This window comes from Choloepus didactylus, chromosome 11, assembly GCF_015220235.1.
Source record: "Choloepus didactylus isolate mChoDid1 chromosome 11, mChoDid1.pri, whole genome shotgun sequence".
Taxonomy (NCBI): Eukaryota; Metazoa; Chordata; class Mammalia; order Pilosa; family Megalonychidae; genus Choloepus; species Choloepus didactylus.
The window spans coordinates 80751564-80769939 of record NC_051317.1 but is presented as its reverse complement, the minus strand read 5'-3'; the positions used below and the strand labels follow the sequence as shown (position 1 = coordinate 80769939).

At 38.2% G+C, this 18376-nt stretch overlaps 1 protein-coding gene across 1 annotated transcript in view; it reads right to left on the bottom strand.

The window, feature by feature from the left end:
- The window catches only part of DDX4 (DEAD-box helicase 4), a 134949-nt gene that overhangs the window by 50248 nt on the left and 66325 nt on the right, over positions 1-18376 (bottom strand). The window contains exon 3 of the mRNA XM_037798993.1: positions 4942-5019. Coding sequence (XP_037654921.1) covers positions 4942-5019 — 78 coding nt within the window. The remainder of the gene's footprint in view (positions 1-4941; positions 5020-18376) is intronic.

Here is an 18376-nt window from a genome sequence, read left to right as displayed (position 1 = left end):
CATACTCTACTTTTCATCTCTATGGTCATATTCTCTGATAATTTCTTTGTGTTTACTGTGGGGCTTAAAAGTAAACTTTTAAATCCATAACAATCTTGTTTTTCTTTGATACCAACTTAATTTCAATAGGACACATAAACTATGTACTCCTCCATTCCCCCACCTTTATATAGTTCTTGTCAAAAACTACGTATTTTACATTGAGTTCAAAACCATCTATTTGTCATTAGAGTTTGTGTATTTTGTATCATGTAGGAAGTAAATAGTGAAGTTACAATTCAAAAATTATTGACTTCTATTTGTATTCCATTGTGGTCAGAGATTGTGCTTTGAATAAGCTCAATTATTTTCTTTTGTTTTGTTTTAATTTATTGAGGCTTCTTTTATGTCCCAGCATGTGGTCCATTCCGGAGAAAGATCCGTGATCACTAGAGAAAAATGAGTGTCCTGGTGATTTGGGATGTAAGGTTCTATATATGTCTGTTAAAATTCTCTATATATCTCTCTCCTTTCTTTGTTTCTCTGTCAGTAGGGCTCCCTTCAGTATCTGAAGTAGGGCAGGTCTTTTATTGGCAAAGTCTCTCAGCATTTGTTTGTCTGTGAAAAATTTAAGCTCTCCCTCAAATTTGAAGGAGAGTTTTGCTGGATAAAGTATTCTTGGTTGGAAATTTTTCTCTCTCAGAGTTTTAAAAATGTCATGCCACTGCCTTCTCACCTCCATGGTGGCTACTGAGTAGTCACAACTTAGTCTTATGTTGTTTCCTTTGTATGTGGTGAATTCTTTTCTCTTGTTGCTTTCAGAACTTGCTCCTTCTCCTCAATATTTGACAGTCTGATCAGAACATGTCTTGGAGTGGGTTTATGTGGATTTATTCTATTTGGAGTTCACTGGGCATTTATGCTTTGTGTATTTATATTGTGTAGAAGGTCTGGGAAGTTTTCCCCAACAATTTCTTTGAATACTCTTTCTAGACCTTTACCCTTCTCTTCCCCTTCTGGGACACCAATGAGTCTTAAATTTCAATGTTTTATTTTATCTATCGTATCCCTGAGATGCTTTTTGAATTTTTTGATTTTTTTTCCATTCTTTCTTTTGTTCTTTCATTTTCTGTTCTGTGGACCTCTAGGACACTGAGTTGTTGTTCAACTTCCTCTAATCTTGTATTATGAATATCCAGAGTCTTTTTTAATTTGGCCAACAATTTCTTTTATTTCCATTAAGATTTTCTATTTTTTTATTTAATCTTAAAATTTCTTCTTTATGCTCTTCTAGGGTCTTCTTTATGTACCTCTTATCCCGTTCCATGGCCTTCTTCATGTCTTTTATATTCTGTGCCATGTTTTCATTCCTCGATTGTGATTGTTTGATTAATTGTGCCAAGTACTGTGTCTCTTCTGATATTCTGAATTGGGTGTTTGGGACCAGGTTCTCCATACTGTCTGGTTTTATCATATGCATTAAGACTTTCTGTCGTTTCTGGCCTCTTGGCATTTGCTTTGCTTGACAGGGTTCTTTCAAGTTGTAAAAGAAAAAATACCAATCTAATTTTTCAGAAATACAAGTTGGTGGCGTACACTTTCTCCAACTAACCAGCAGATGGCATCTGCGAGTCACCTATACCCTTCAAGTCAGTTCTCCCCAACTCTGTCTCTGTGGTGTGTGGGGAAATGATTTTTGTGGGGTTCAGTTGGTGAACTCAGTTTGGGTTTGTTGTTGGAGCTATCTGCTCTGAACGTGGTACGTGTGTCTGGGTGGTCAGGGAGGCAGGGCCGCTTTAATATTCAAACCTCCCAGGTGTTTGTTCCCAGAGATTCAAGGCTGTTGCAAGAGTCTAAGCCTTCATTTCAGTTTTGCCCCAGATTTTCTCTGTTGCTGACCCACAAACTACTGGCATTGACGTAGCATGCCTGGGTTTTCCGAGTGGGCCCCCGTTCTCAGCTGTGATCTTCCAGAACCTCTGTTGAGGAAAGGCTGTGCTAAGTCACTAGTGAGTGTCGTCCCTCAAGGGAAGCCCTGGGCCACCAGGCTGTGCAGGGGCGCTCTCTGCATGACGCAAAGATTAGCCTACAATTCTTGACTGGTGTAAGTTCTGAATGAAAGGCAGGTAGTAGAGCTGGGCCCCACCCCTTTCCTCTTAGAGAAGATAGACACCTTAGGGAAAGGTCATTAGCATTTCAATGGTATCTCTCTGCCTGTGCCACACCCTTGTCTGGGTCACAGAACCGGGAACTGAAAATGGCCGAGGCTTTCTCCACTGAGTCAAAAAAGGAACAGAGCTAGTCTGAGGTGACCCTGTGGCTTTCCAAGGTTAGTCGTCACCCAAAGCCCCTGTCTCCTTGTTGGGGGTTCGTACCTCGTAGCGAGCAGTTCACACTCACTAATTAAAACCCCAGTTGGAGCTCAGCTGAGCTACATTAGCTTGCTGGGAGAGAGCTTCTCTCTAGCACCACGAAGCTTTGTAGCTCAGGCTGTGGGGGAGGGGTCTCCCGATTTGGATCTGCAGTTCTTACTTACAGATTTTATCCTGTGATCTCAGGCATTCCTCCCAATTCAGGTTGGTGTATGATGAGTAGACAGTTATGTTTGTCCCCCTGCAGTTATTTCGGATTATTTACTAGTTGTTTCTGTTTTTTTTAGTTGTTCCAGGGGGACTACTTAGCTTCTGCTCCTCTCTATGCCACCATCTTAGATCCATCTCCTTCTAATAATATTTTATTCTACCATATTAAAACATAGTGCAGAGTATTTCAGTACTTTAATATAAAAGTACTGAAGTAATATAAAAATGGGTTGTAGAATGAGGTGAATGGATCCTGTACACAGTATTTGAGTGAAGTACGCCAGAAATAAAGGCAAACACTATAATGCCTCACCAATATGGGCTAACTACAATGTGTAAACCCAGAATTGAATCTTACAACATAGCCTAATGTGGACATGATTATTGTAATAGTCCTTAGACTGTAAGCTCTTACAGCAGTCAACTCTATTCCTGAATTGTAATGCCTATCTCTAACCTTTGAGATGCTGATCCCTTAGTGTATAACCTGATTGGTCTCTGGAACAATGCATATCTCTGAGACACCTGAAACTCAGAGCTAGAGCTCAGCAGGTATGAATTTCAGTATTAGTGCATACAGCAACTGTTAAAAAAAAAAAAAGCTGAAAAAGAGCCCAGACTTCAATTAGTGATATGAATAAAGCAGATCTGGTTAAGACTAGGGCAAACCGGGACAAAGGGTAAAGGTCGAAACTCACTGTGTGTTAAAACTTCAACTTCCATGTGAGACCAAGGGAAGAGATGTCTATTTGGTGCAGGATCTATATTTTCTAAACAGTATAACTCTACAGTCGGTTTGTTTAAACACCACAATTACATGGAACTTTGAATACGAAGTGAGATACGGTAGGTTAGCATAGGTTAGAGTGAAATAGTGACACATCCCAAAGTAATTTGGGCAGAGAATAAAAAAATATATTTACAGCCCCCCACCACCGCCCCGAGGAGCTGGAGGAAGGTGCAGAAGTGTTAGACTTCTTCACTTGGACTGGTGTTGATGTTGTCACAAACATTGGGGCTGGCGATTTGATATGACGAGCCCTTGATCGTGGGACTTGCCCTTATGAAGCTCGTTACAGAAAGGAGAGGCTCAATTCGCATATAATTGTGCCTGAGAGTCTCCCCCTGAGTACCTCTTTGTTGCTCAGATGTGGCCCTCTCTCTAACTGAGCCACCTCGGCAGGTGAACTCACTGCCCTCCCCGCTACATGGGACCCGAATCCCAGGGGTGTAAATATCCCTGGCAACGCACGATATGACTCCCGGGGATGAATCTGGACCTGGCATCATGGGTTTGAGAATATCTTCTTGACCAAAAGGGGGATGCAAAATGAGACAAAATAGTTTCAGTGGCTGAGAGATTTCAAATGGAGTCAAGAGGTCACTCTGGTGGACACTCTTATGCACTATATAGATAACACCTCTTAGGTTTTAATGTATTGGAATAGCTAGAAGTAAATACCTGAAACTACCAAACTCCAACCCAGTAGTCTGGACTCCTGAAGACGATTATATAATAAAATAGATTACAAAGGGTGACAGTGTGATTGTGAAAACCCTGTGGATCACACTCCGTTTATCTGGTGTATGGATGGATGAGTAGAAAAATGGGGATAAAAACTAAATGACAAATAGGGTGGGATGGGGGGGTGGTTTGGGTGTTCTTTTTTTACTTTTATTTTTTATTCTTATTCTGATTCTTTCCGATGTAAGGAAAATGTTCAGAAATAGACTGTGGTGATGAATGCATAACTATATGATCACACTGTGAACAGCTGATTGTATACCATGGATGATTGTATGGTATGTGAATATATTTCAATAAAACTGAATTTTTTTAAAAAAATGGGTTGTAGGAAGGTATTTTTATTCTAACATTATCTGTCAAATCAAGTGCTGGATGTTCTAAAATTAACAATTAAAAGGACCAAGCTTGGAAAAAAATAACATCAAACTTAATATTGATGAACTAACAGAAGAGCTTCCCATACCGCCTTTTCTTGAAAAATACGAAATTCAAGAAAGTAATTCTTCTCATCCTAATCTCTGAAGCTTTTACAAACATTCTTTTCATGCCAACTGTTGGAAATCAATAATCATAAACATATTAAGAAGTAGTTCTCTGAGGCAACGGACTTCAATCTATCTAACCAATCTAATCTAATCAATTTAACTATTTCCCATTATCTCTAAAAAGTTAAACAGGAAAAAGAATATTCATTGACATTTGAAAGAGAGAAGAACTCATTATCCCAACAAAATCTACCATATGGTGAGTTATAACAAACTTGGCCTTGTACCAAACAGCCATAAAGTCTAAAGTTTTACTTCACTATTCAATAGCCCACAAAGTTAAGGAAAGAAAAACAAAGATACTCACCTCTGTTTCCCAAACTCCTCCCAGAGGCAAATCCACTCCCCATGAAATGATCTCTTTGAGAAGGCCCATCATCCATTTCTAAAGAAAATAACATTTTGAAAAAACAAAAACAAAAGAACTATCTCAGTTGTATGCAAAATTTAAACCACTTCTACATGCTATACACATATAAAAAAGAGGAATTTTATACTTGAATAAGAAAAACAATGAAAAGTGAGAATATGGGCTATGATGATAAATAAGTTTACACACACAAAAAAATGACAATGTCACTCATAATTAAAGAATAGGAAATCAAAAGGACAGAGCATTTTTAAAACACATAACTAACTGGAAAACAGTTTCAAGTTTTTCATTATTAAGTTTTCAATACCACAATAGTCAAGGAGGTAGGGAAACAAGCGCAAACTACATACTGTATTACTGAGACAATAAACTGGATCAATCCTGATCCTAATTTAAAATGCCAACACATTTTGTAAGTACACTGGCATGAATTTTCCTCTAAATATACTTACATGGTAAACAAACATATAAAGATGTTTATACAAATACTTTTTGTAATATCAAAAACTGAGCAAATAGTCAAATTATAGTCATCCCTATAACAGAATACCAAACACTGATTTCACTGAAATATATAGGATTCAATAAAAAACTGACATTCTTCGACAACAGATAGAATGTTTATATAAACACTGACTGTGTACAAGGCCACAATGGAAATTCAACAAATTTCAAAAGTCAGAATCATATACACTAAATTCTCTAAGCACAATGCAACCAAATTAGAAGTAATTATAGTAAAAACCTGTTTAAGAGGCCATTACAGAAGATGGCAGACTGGTGAGCTGTATGTTTTAGTTACTCCTCCAGGAAAGTAGGTAGAAAGCCAGGAACTGCATGGACTGGACACCACAGAGCAATCTGACTTTGGGCATACTTCATACAACACTCATGAAAACATGGAACTGCTGAGATCAGCGAAATCTGTAAGTTTTTGCGGCCAGGGGAACCGCGCCCCTCCCTGCCAGGCTCAGTCCCAGGGGAGGAGGGGCTGTCAGCTCCGGGAAGGAGAAGGGAGAACTGCAGTGGCAGCCCTTATCGGAAACTCATTCTACTGATTCAAACTCAAACCATAGACAGACTGAGACCAGACACCAGAGAATCTGAGAGCAGCCAGCCCAGCAGAGAGGAGACAGGCATAGAAAAAAAACAACACGAAAAACTCCAAAATAAAAGCTGAGGATTTTTGGAGTTCTGGTGAACATAGAAAGGGGAAGGGCCCCGAGGCGCATATGCAAATCCTGAAGAAAAGCTCATCTCTCTGCCCTGTGGACCTTTCCTTAATGGCCCTGGTTGCTTTGTCTCTTAGCATTTCAATAACCCATTAGATCTCTGAGGAGGGCCCGTTTTTTTGTTGTTGTTGTTGTTTTGTTTTGTTTTTTTTTAATCCTTTTTTCTTTCTCTAAAACAATTACTCTAAGAAGCCCAATACAGAAAGCTTCAAAGACTTGCTATTTGGGCAGGTCAAGTCAAGAGCAGAACTAGGAGAGCTCTGAGACAAAATGCAATAATCCAGTGGCTGAGAAAATTCACTAAACACCACAACTTCCCAAGAAAAGGGGGGTGTCCGCTCACAGCCATCATCCTGGTGGACAGGAAACACTCCTGCCCATCGCCAGCCCCATAGCCCATAGCTGCCCCAGACAACCCAGTGTGACGGAAGTGCTTCAAATAACAGGCACACACCACAAAACTGGGCGTGGACATTAGCCTTCCCTGCAACCTCAGCTGATTGTCCCAGAAGTGGGAAAGTAGAGCAGTGTGAATTAAAAAAGCTCCATTCAACCATCATTTCAGCAGACTGGGAGCCTCCCTACACAGCCCAGCAGCCCAGAACTGCCCTGGGGGACGGCACTCACCTGTGACATAGCACAGTCATCCCTCAACAGAGGACCCAGGGTGCACGGCCTGGAAGAGGGGCCCACTTGCAAGTCTCAGGAGCCATATACCAATAACAAGGACTTGTGGGTCAGTGGCAGAGACAAACTGTGGCAGGACTGAACTGAAGGATTAGACTATTGCAGCAGCTTTAAAACTCTAGGATCACCAGGGAGATTTGATTGTTAGAGCCACCCCCCCTCCCTGACTGCCCAGAAACACGCCCCACATACAGGGCAGGCAACACCAACTACACACGCAAGCTTGGTACACCAATTGGACCCCACAAGACTCACTCCCCCACTCACCAAAAAGGCTAAGCAGGGGAGAACTGGCTTGTGGAGAACAGGTGGCTCGTGGACGCCACCTGCTGGTTAGTTAGAGAAAGTGTACTCCACGAAGCTGTAGATCTGATAAATTAGAGATAAGGACTTCAATTGGTCTACAAATCCTAAAAGAACCCTATCAAGTTCAGCAAATGCCACGAGGCCAAAAACAACAGAAAATTATAAAGCATATGAAAAAACCAGACGATATGGACAACCCAAGCCCAAGCACCCAAATCAAAAGACCAGAAGAGACACAGCACCTAGAGCAGCTACTCAAAGAACTAAAGATGAACAATGAGACCATAGTACGGGAGATAAAGGAAATCAAGAAGACCCTAGAAGAGCATAAAGAAGACATTGCAAGACTAAATAAAAAAATGGATGATCTTATGGAAATTAAAGAAACTGTTGACCGAATTAAAAAGATTCTGGACACTCATAGTACAAGACTAGAGGAAGTTGAACAACGAATCACTGACCTGGAAGATGACAGAATGGAAAATGAAAGCATAAAAGAAAGAATGGGGAAAAAAATTGAAAAAATTGAAATGGACCTCAGGGATATGATAGATAATATGAAACGTCCAAATATAAGACTCATTGGTGTCCCAGAAGGGGAAGAAAAGGGTAAAGGTCTAGGAAGAGTATTCAAAGAAATTGTTGGTGAAAACTTCCCAAATCTTCTAAACAACATAAATACACAAATCATAAATGCTCAGCGAACTCCAAATAGAATAAATCCAAATAAACCCACTCCGAGACATATACTGATCACACTGTCAAACACAGAAGAGAAGGAGCAAGTTCTGAAAGCAGCAAGAGAAAAGCAATTCACCACATACAAAGGAAACAGCATAAGACTAAGTAGTGACTACTCAGCAGCCACCATGGAGGCAAGAAGGCAGTAGCACGATATATTTAAAATTCTGAGTGAGAAAAATTTCCAGCCAAGAATACTTTATCCAGCAAAGCTCTCCTTCAAATTTGAGGGAGAGCTTAAATTTTTCACAGACAAACAAATGCTGAGAGAATTTGCTAACAAGAGACCTGCCCTACTGGAGATACTCAAGGGAGCCCTACAGACAGAGAAACAAAGAAAGGACAGAGAGACTTGGAGAAAGGTTCAGTACTAAAGAGATTCGGTATGGGTACAATAAAGGATATTAATAGACAGAGGGGAAAAATATGACAAACATAAACCAAAGGATTAGATGGCTGATTCAAGAAACGCCTTCACGGTTATAACGTTGAATGTAAATGGATTAAACTCCCCAATTAAAAGATATAGATTCGCAGAGTGGATCAAAAAAAATGAACCATCAATATGTTGCATACAAGAGACTCATCTTAGACACAGGGACACAAAGAAACTGAAAGTGAAAGGATGGAAAAAAATATTTCATGCAAGCTACAGCCAAAAGAAAGCAGGTGTAGCAATAGTAATCTCAGATAAAATAGACTTCAAATGCAGGGATGTTTTGAGAGACAAAGAAGGCCACTACGTACTAATAAAAGGGGCAATTCAGCAAGAAGAAATAACAATCGTAAATGTCTATGCACCCAACCAAGGTGCCACAAAAGACATGAGAGAAACACTGGCAAAACTAAAGGAAGCAATTGATGTTTCCACAATAATTGTGGGAGACTTCAACACATCACTCTCTCCTATAGATAGATCAACCAGACAGAAGACCAATAAGGAAATTGAAAACCTAAACAATCTGATAAATGAATTAGATTTAACAGACATATACAGGACATTACATCCCAAATCACCAGGATACACATACTTTTCTAGTGCTCACGGAACTTTCTCCAGAATAGATCATATGCTGGGACATAAAACAAGCCTCAATAAATTTAAAAAGATTGAAATTATTCAAAGCACATTCTCTGACCACAATGGAATACAATTAGAAGTCAATAACCATCAGAGACTTAGAAAATTCACAAATACCTGGAGGTTAAACAACACACTCCTAAACAATCAGTGGGTTAAAGAAGAAATAGCAAGAGAAATTGCTAAATATATAGAGACGAATGAAAATGAGAACACAACATACCAAAACCTATGGGATGCAGCAAAAGCAGTGCTAAGGGGGAAATTTATAGCATTAACGCATATATTAAAAAGGAAGAAAGAGCCAAAATCAAAGAACTAATGGATCAACTGAAGAAGCTAGAAAATGAACAGCAAACCAATCCTAAACCAAGTAGAAGAAAAGAAATAACAAGGATTAAAGCAGAAATAAATGACATAGAGAACAGAAAAACAATAGAGAGGATAAATATCACCAAAAGTTGGGTCTTTGAGAAGATCAACAAGATTGACAAGCCCCTAGCTAGAATGACAAAATCAAAAAGAGAGAAGACCCATATAAACAAAATAATGAATGAAAAAGGTGACATAACTGCAGATCCTGAAGAAATTAAAAAAATTATAAGAGGATACTATGAACAACTGTATGGCAACAAACTGGATAATGTAGAGGAAATGGACAATTTCCTGGAAACATATGAACAACCTAGACTGACCAGAGAAGAAATAGAAGACCTCAACCAACCCATCACAAGCAAACAGATCCAATCAGTCATCAAAAATCTTCCCACAAATAAATGCCCAGGGCCAGATGGCTTCACAGGGGAATTCTACCAAACTTTCCAGAAAGAACTGACACCAATCTTACTCAAACTCTTTCAAAACATTGAAGAAAATGGAACACTACCTAACTCATTTTATGAAGCTAACATCAATCTAATACCAAAACCAGGCAAAGATGCTACAAAAAAGGAAAACTACCGGCCAATCTCCCTAATGAATATAGATGCAAAAAATCCTCAACAAAATACTTGCAAATCGAATCCAAAGACACATTAAAAAAATCATACACCATGACCAAGTGGGGTTCATTCCAGGCATGCAAGGATGGTTCAACATAAGAAAATCAATCAATGTATTACAACACATTAACAAGTCAAAAGGGAAAAATCAATTGATCATCTCAATAGATGCTGAAAAAGCATTTGACAAAATCCAACATCCCTTTTTGATAAAAACACTTCAAAAGGTAGGAATTGAAGGAAACTTCCTCAACATGATAAAGAGCATATATGAAAAACCCACAGCCAGCATAGTACTCAATGGTGAGAGACTGAAAGCCTTCCCTCTAAGATCAGGAACAAGACAAGGATGCCCGCTGTCACCACGGTTATTCAACATTGTGCTGGAAGTGCTAGCCAGGGCAATCCGGCAAGACAAAGAAATAAAAGGCATCCAAATTCGAAAAGAAGAAGTAAAACTGTCATTGTTTGCAGATGATATGATCTTATATCTAGAAAACCCTGAGAAATCGACGATACAGCTACTAGAACTAATAAACAAATTTAGCAAAGTAGCGGGATACAAGGTTAATGCACATAAGTCAGTAATGTTTCTATATGCTAGAAATGAACAAACTGAAGAGACACTCAAGAAAAAGATACCATTTTCAATAGCAACTAAAAAAATCAAGTACCTAGGAATAAACTTAACCAAAGATGTAAAAGACCTATACAAAGAAAACTACATAACTCTACTAAAAGAAATAGAAGGGGACCTTAAAAGATGGAAAAATATTCCATGTTCATGGATAGGAAGACTAATTGTCATTAAGATGTCAATTCTACCCAAACTCATCTACAGATTCAATGCAATCCCAATCAAAATTCCAACAACCTACTTTGCAGACTTGGAAAAGCTATTATCAAATTTATTTGGAAAGGGAAGATGCCTCGAATTGCTAAAGACACTCTAAAAAAGAAAAACGAAGTGGGAGGACTTACGCTCCCTGACTTTGAAGCTTATTATAAAGCCACAGTTGCCAAAACAGCATGGTACTGGCACAAAGATAGACATATAGATCAATGGAATCGAATTGAGAATTCAGAAATAGACCCTCAGATCTATGGCCGACTGATCTTTGATAAGGCCCCCAAAGTCACCGAACTGAGCCATAATGGTCTTTTCAACAAATGGGGCTGGGAGAGTTGGATATCCATATCCAAAAGAATGAAAGAGGACCCCTACCTCACCCCCTACACAAAAATTAACTCAAAATGGACCAAAGATCTCAATATAAAAGAAAGTACCATAAAACTCCTAAAAGATAATGTAGGAAAACATCTTCAAGACCTTGTATTAGGCGGCCACTTCCTAGACTTTACACCCAAAGCACAAGCAACAAAAGAGAAAATAGATAAATGGGAACTCCTCAAGCTTAGAAGTTTCTGCACCTCAAAGGAATTTCTCAAAAAGGTAAAGAGGCAGCCAACTCAATGGGAAAAAATTTTTGGAAACCATGTATCTGACAAAAGACTGATATCTTGCATATAGAAAGAAATCCTACAATTCAATGACAATAGTACAGACAGCCCAATTATAAAATGGGCAAAAGATATGAAAAGACAGTTCTCTGAAGAGGAAATACAAATGGCCAAGAAACACATGAAAAAATGTTCAGCTTCACTAGTTATTAGAGAGATGCAAATTAAGACCACAATGAGATACCATCTAACACCGGTTAGAATGGCTGCCATTAAACAAACAGGAAACTACAAATGCTGGAGGGGATGTGGAGAAATTGGAACTCTTATTCACTGTTGGTGGGACTGTATAATGAATGGTTCAGCCACTCTGGAAGTCAGTCTGGCAGTTCCTTAGAAAACTAGATATAGAGTTACCATTCGATCCAGCGATTGCACTTCTCGGTATATACCCGGAAGATCGGAAAGCAGTGACACGAACAGATATCTGCACGCCAATGTTCATAGCAGCATTATTCACAATTGCCAAAAGATGGAAACAACCCAAATGTCCTTCAACAGATGAGTGGATAAATAAAATGTGGTATATACACACGATGGAATACTACGCGGCAGTAAGAAGGAACGATCTCGTGAAACATATGACAACATGGATGAACCTTGAGGACATAATGCTAAGCGAAATAAGCCAGGCACAAAAAGAGAAATATTATATGCTACCACTAATGTGAACTTTGAAAAATGTAAAACAAATGGCTTATAATGTAGAATGTAGGGGAACTAGCAGTAGAGAGCAATTAAGGAAGGGGGAACAATAATCCAAGAAGAACAGATAAGCTATTTAACGTTCTGGGGATGCCCAGGAATGACTATGGTCTGTGAATTTCTGATGGATATAGTAGGAGCAAGTTCACAGAAATGTTGCTATATTAGGTAACTTTCTCGGGGTAAAGTAGGAACATGTTGGAAGTTAAGCAGTTATCTTAGGTTAGTTGTCTTTTTCTTACTCCCTTGTTATGGTCTCTTTGAAATGTTCTTTTATTGTATGTTTGTTTTCTTTTTAACTTTTTTTTCATACAGTTGATTTAAAAAAGAAGGGAAAGTTAAAAAAAAAAAAAAAAAAAAAAAGGGAAAAAAAAAAGATGTAGTGCCCCCTTGAGGAGCCTGTGGAGAATGCAGGGGTGTTCGCCTGCCCCACCTCCATGGTTGCTAACATGACCACAGACATAGGGGACTGGTGGTTTGATGGGTTGGGCCCTCTACCACAGGTTTTACCCTTGGGAAGACAGTTGCTGCAAAGGAGAGGCTAGGCCTCCCTATGGTTGTGCCTAAGGGCCTCCTCCCGAATGCCTCTTTGTTGCTCAGATGTGGCCCTGTCTCTCTAGCTAAGCCAACTGGAAAGGTGAAATCACTGCCCTCCCCCCTACGTGGGATCAGACACCCAGGGGAGTGAATCTCCCTGGCAACGTGGAATATGACTCCCGGGGAGGAATGTAGACCTGGCATTGTGGGACGGAGAACATCTTCTTGACCAAAAGGGGGATGTGAAAGGAAATGAAATAAGCTTCAGTGGCAGAGAGAATCCAAAAGGAGCCGAGAGGTCACTCTGGTGGGCACTCTTACGCACACTTTAGACAACCCTTTTTAGGTTCTAAAGAATTGGGGTAGCTGGTGGTGGATACCTGAAACTATCAAACTACAACCCAGAACCCATGAATCTCGAAGACAGTTGTATAAAAATGTAGCTTATGAGGGGTGACAAGGGGATTGGGAAAGCCATAAGGACCACACTCCACTTCGTCTAGTTTATGGATGGATGAGTAGAAAAATAGGGGAAGGAAACAAACAGACAAAGGTACCCAGTGTTCTTTTTTACTTCAATTGCTCTTTTTCACTCTAATTATTATTCTTGTTATTCTTGTGTGTGTGCTAATGAAGGTGTCAGGGATTGATTTGGGTGATGAATGTACAACTATGTAATGGTACTGTGAACAATCGAAAGTATGATTTGTTTTGTATGACTGCGTGGTATATGAATATATCTCAATAAAATGAAGATTAAAAAAAAAAAAAAAAAAGACATAATGCTGAGCAAAATAAGCCAGGCACAAAAAGAGAGATATTGTATGTTACCACTAATGTGAATTCTGTGAAAAATGTACAATGTTTTATACTGTAGAATGTAGGGGACCTAGAGATACCAATTAGTGGAGGGGGAATGATAATCTAATAAGAACAGATAAACTATGGAGGGTAATCTCAATGTTATGGGAATGCTCAGGAATGATTATGGTTTGTAAACTTTCTTGGATATAATAAGATCATGTTGGAAGCAATAGAGTTATTTTAGGTTTTTTTTTTCTCTTATTCCTTTGTTTTCTTAGGGGTTGTTAATTTTCTTGGGGTATGGTAGGAACATGTTGGAAGCAATGTAGTTATTTTAGATTATTTGTTTTTCTTACTCCTCTGTTTGGACATGGTTTATCAATTTTCTCAGGGTATGGTAGGAACATATTGGAAGCAAAGTAGTTATTTTAGGTTATTTGTTTTCCTTAATCCATTGCTTTGTTTGAAATGTTGTGGGGTTTTTTTGGTTGTTGTTTGCCTGTTCGTTTTTAATTTTTTGATAAACAAAGTTAAAAAATTGAAAAAAATCAGTAGAAAAATGGGAGTAAAAACTAAATGACAAATAGGGTGGGATGGGGGGATGGTTTGGGTATTCTCTTTTCACTTTTATTTTTTATTCTTATTCTGATTCTTTCTGATGTAAGGAAAATGTTCAGAAATAGATTGTGGTGATGAACGCATAACTATATGATCATACTGTGAACAGTTGATTGTATACCATGGATGACTGTATGGTTTGTGAATATATTTCAATAAAACTGAATTTAAAAAAAAAAAAAAAAGAGGCCATTACATTTGGAAATATATTTTTAAAAGACACTTCTAAAGAACCAACAATTCAAAGAAAAAAATAAGAAAGGAATTTTTTAAAACTTAGAATTAATGATAAAAATGCTAATTATCAGACTTCTAGCCAACCAAAATGGTGGAGATGCTCTGGGGGATTCCATTACCCCAGAAAATCTTTGAACAGCTAGCAAAAACTGGTAGAGCCATGTTTTACAGAGCTCTGGAAAACAGTTCAAGGGTTGCAGTAACTGGCAAGCACCAAACCAAGAAAAAGGCAACTTAAAAATAGTAGAAAAGGCTTCCAAAAAACAAAATGGTGAAGGTAAGCCACTCCAGGTCTCCATCCCTACACAGAACCTTTAAGCAACAAACAAGAGTTGACAGACCATCTTTCTCAAAGCTCCAGAAAACAGTTAAGGGTGGCAAGTATTACAGCGAGCAGTTAATCAAGGAAAACACAACTTAAAAATTGTAGGATTTCATAGTGCCCTTGCTGACCCCACGTTTGCCCTCTCATTGGCTCATTGTGGTGGCCCACAACTCTCACTGTGGGTCCCTGCTTCACAGGGAGGAGAGGAACTCCATGCACATAGTGGAGTGCATGTATGTCTGTGCCAATGTATCTGGCATTAGCCTGAAGGACTCATCTCTGGCTCACAATCCTAGAACTTGCCTGCACACAGAAGCAGCTGGCAGGCACCTAAATCAGTATAAGAAACAGCAGCCTACACAAAGGATCACCAACTTTAAGACACAACAGAGTGCACTGGACCAGAAGGAAAGACTATTTCATAGGGAGAAGATGGAGAATTTGGATCCCTGTAAATAGGTGATTCTGAAGACTGTAATGCAATGACCAAGACAAGAACCATATTCAGAAGAGACAGGAGAGGACCCTGCACTTTTGTAGAGTTCTTCATGTTCAGTCAGAGGTGGGCTAAACTCTGAAGAAGAGCACCAACCAATGCAGAGCCAATGTGTAAAGACTATGAAAAGAGTTTGTTGCATCTGATTGTTTTTGTTAGCTTCTGACATTCAAGAACATCTCATTCATATTACTATCTGGATACATACTTATGGAACAGATACCCCAGGAACTAAATTACGGAGTTAATATATTAAAATATTAAAATTTACAGTCTGAAACCAAAGGTTAGAAAGCATACAAAGAAATAGAAAATGATGGCCCATCCAAAGGAAATTATAAAATATCAGAAACCATCGATGAAGAAAATGAGTCTTTGGACATACCACACAGCCATTTTTAAAAATGGTCTTAAATATGCTCAAACAGCTAATGGAAACCAAGGATAAAAAAAACAAAGAATATCAGGAAAATGATAAATGAACAAAATGAAGAGTTCAATAAAGACAGAAATTATAAAAAGGACCCAAATGGAAATACTTGAGCTGCAAACCACAATAACTGCAATAAAAAATTCCTCAGAGAGGTTCAACAGCAGATTACAGCTGGCAGAAGAAGAAATTGGTGATAGTGAAGATAAGAAAATGTAAATTATTCAGTCTGAGGAGCAAAAGGAAATAGAATGAAGAAAAGAAAACTGAGACTAAGAGACATGAGGGACTCCATCAAGCTACAAACTGGAAAACTATGCACCAAAGGAAATGAAAAGGGTCTTTAAAGAGTTCACTATAAAAGATCACTTAATACAAAAGTAGGTAGTAATGGAAAAATAAGGAACAAAAAAGGTATGAAACTTTAAAAAAATCCAAGTAGCAAAACGGAGGAAAAAGTCCTGCATTATCAGTAGTTACTTTAAATGTAAATGGATTAAACTCTCCAGTCAAATGGCAGAGACTGGAAGATGGATTTTAAAAAATCATGGTCTAACTATATACTGTTTACAAGAGAATCACGTTAAATTCAAAGACACAAGTAGGCTGCAAGTAAAAAGATGAAAATAGATATATATATATATAATGCAAATAGCAACCAAAAGAGCTGGGGTAGCTATACAAATATCACATGAAAAAGATTTTTAAGTCAAAAACTATTGTGAAGGATAAAGAAGGACACTATATACTAACAAAGATGTCAATTCTACAACAACATATAACTTTTACAAACATACATGCACCTAAGAATAGAACCACAAAATAACAAAGCAAATCTTGACAGATTTGAAGGGAGGAATAATTGGTTCTATATTAATAGTAGGAGCTTTCAATACACCATTTTCAATGATACATAGAAAATCTCAACAGAAGATCAATAAGGAAATAGAGGTCTTGAACAAACTATAAACCAAGTAAACCTAATAGACATATATAGAACACCCAATAGCAGAATATACATTGTTCTCGAATGTACAGGGATCATTCTCCAGGACAGACCATATATTATGTTAGAAAACAAGACCCAAAAATCTTAGAGTGGAATCATATACTCATCAGACCATAATGGAATGAAGGTAGAAATCAGTAACAGAGAGAAAACTGAAAATTCACAAATACGTAGAAACTAAACAATACAAACAATAAAAGAGTCAAAGAAAAATTACAAGGGAAATTAGGAAATCCCTTAAGGTGAATGAAAATGAAAACACAACAGACCAAAACTTATGGGAGGTGTTCCAGTTTTCTAATGCTGCCATTATTTAAAATACCAGAAATGGATTAGCTTTTATAAAGAGGGTCTATTTGGTTACAAATTTACAATCTGAAGGCCATGAAAATGTCCAAATTAAGGCCTAAACAAGAGTATACCTTCACTGAAGAAAGGCCATTGGCATCCAGAAAACCTCTGTTACCTCAGAAAGCACATGGCTGCCATCTGCTTGCTCCCAGGTTGCATTTCAAAATGGCGTTCTCCAAAATGTCAGCTTCAGCTTTCAATGGCCGTCTTCAAAATGTCTAAGCTGCAGCAGCACTGAGTTCCTTCTGTCTGAGCTCTTATAGGGCTCCAGTATTGTAATCAAGACCCATGCTGAACACGCAGGGCCACATCTCCATGGAATAATATACCCAAAGTTGTTACCCACAGTTGGAAGGGTCGCATCTCCATGGAAACAACCTAATCCAAAGATTCCAACCTAATCAACACTAATAATGTCTGCCCCTACAAGAATGCATTAAAGAACACGGCATTTTGGGGGATATAATACATCCAAACCAGAAGAGGAGGCAACTAAGGCAGTGTTGAAAGGAAAATTTATTGCTCTAAATGCTTACATTATAAGAACTCAAATCAGTAACCTGAACTCACACCTGGAGGAACCAAAAAAGAAGAGCAAAGTACACCAAAGTGAGAAGGAAGGAAATAACAGAGATCATAGCAGAGATAAACAAAATAGAAGACAGAAAAATAGAAAGAATCAACAAAACCAAAAGCTAATTCTTAGAAAAGATCAATAAAATTCACGAACCTTTAGATAGACAGAGAAAAAAAGATGGAAGATGCAAAAAAAAAATCAGAAATGAAGGCAGGGGGACAGGACAACCAACCCACTATGCAAAAATAAAAAGGAATATAGGAGTTACTATAAACAATTTTATGCCAACAAATTACACAACCTAGATGAAATGGACAAATTCCTAGAAACATGCAATTACCTAAACTGGCACAAAAAGAAATAGAAGGCATAAAGAGACAAATAGCTACCAAAGAGACTGAATCAGTAAGCAAAACCCTCCCAACAAAGTCCAGGCCAGGGAGCTTCATGGATGAATTTTATCAAACATTTCAAGAAGAATTAGCACCACTCCTGCTTAAACTCTTTCAAACAAGCTGAAGAGTAAACACTTCTTAATTCATTCTATGAGGCCAGCAATACCCTAATACAAAAGACAGATATAAGATATCACATGAAAAGAAAATTACAGACCAATAGCCCACATGAATTATAGCTGCAAAAATCCTCAAAAAAAAATACCTGCAAGCAGAATCCAACAGCATATTAAAAGAATTATAAACCATGATCAAG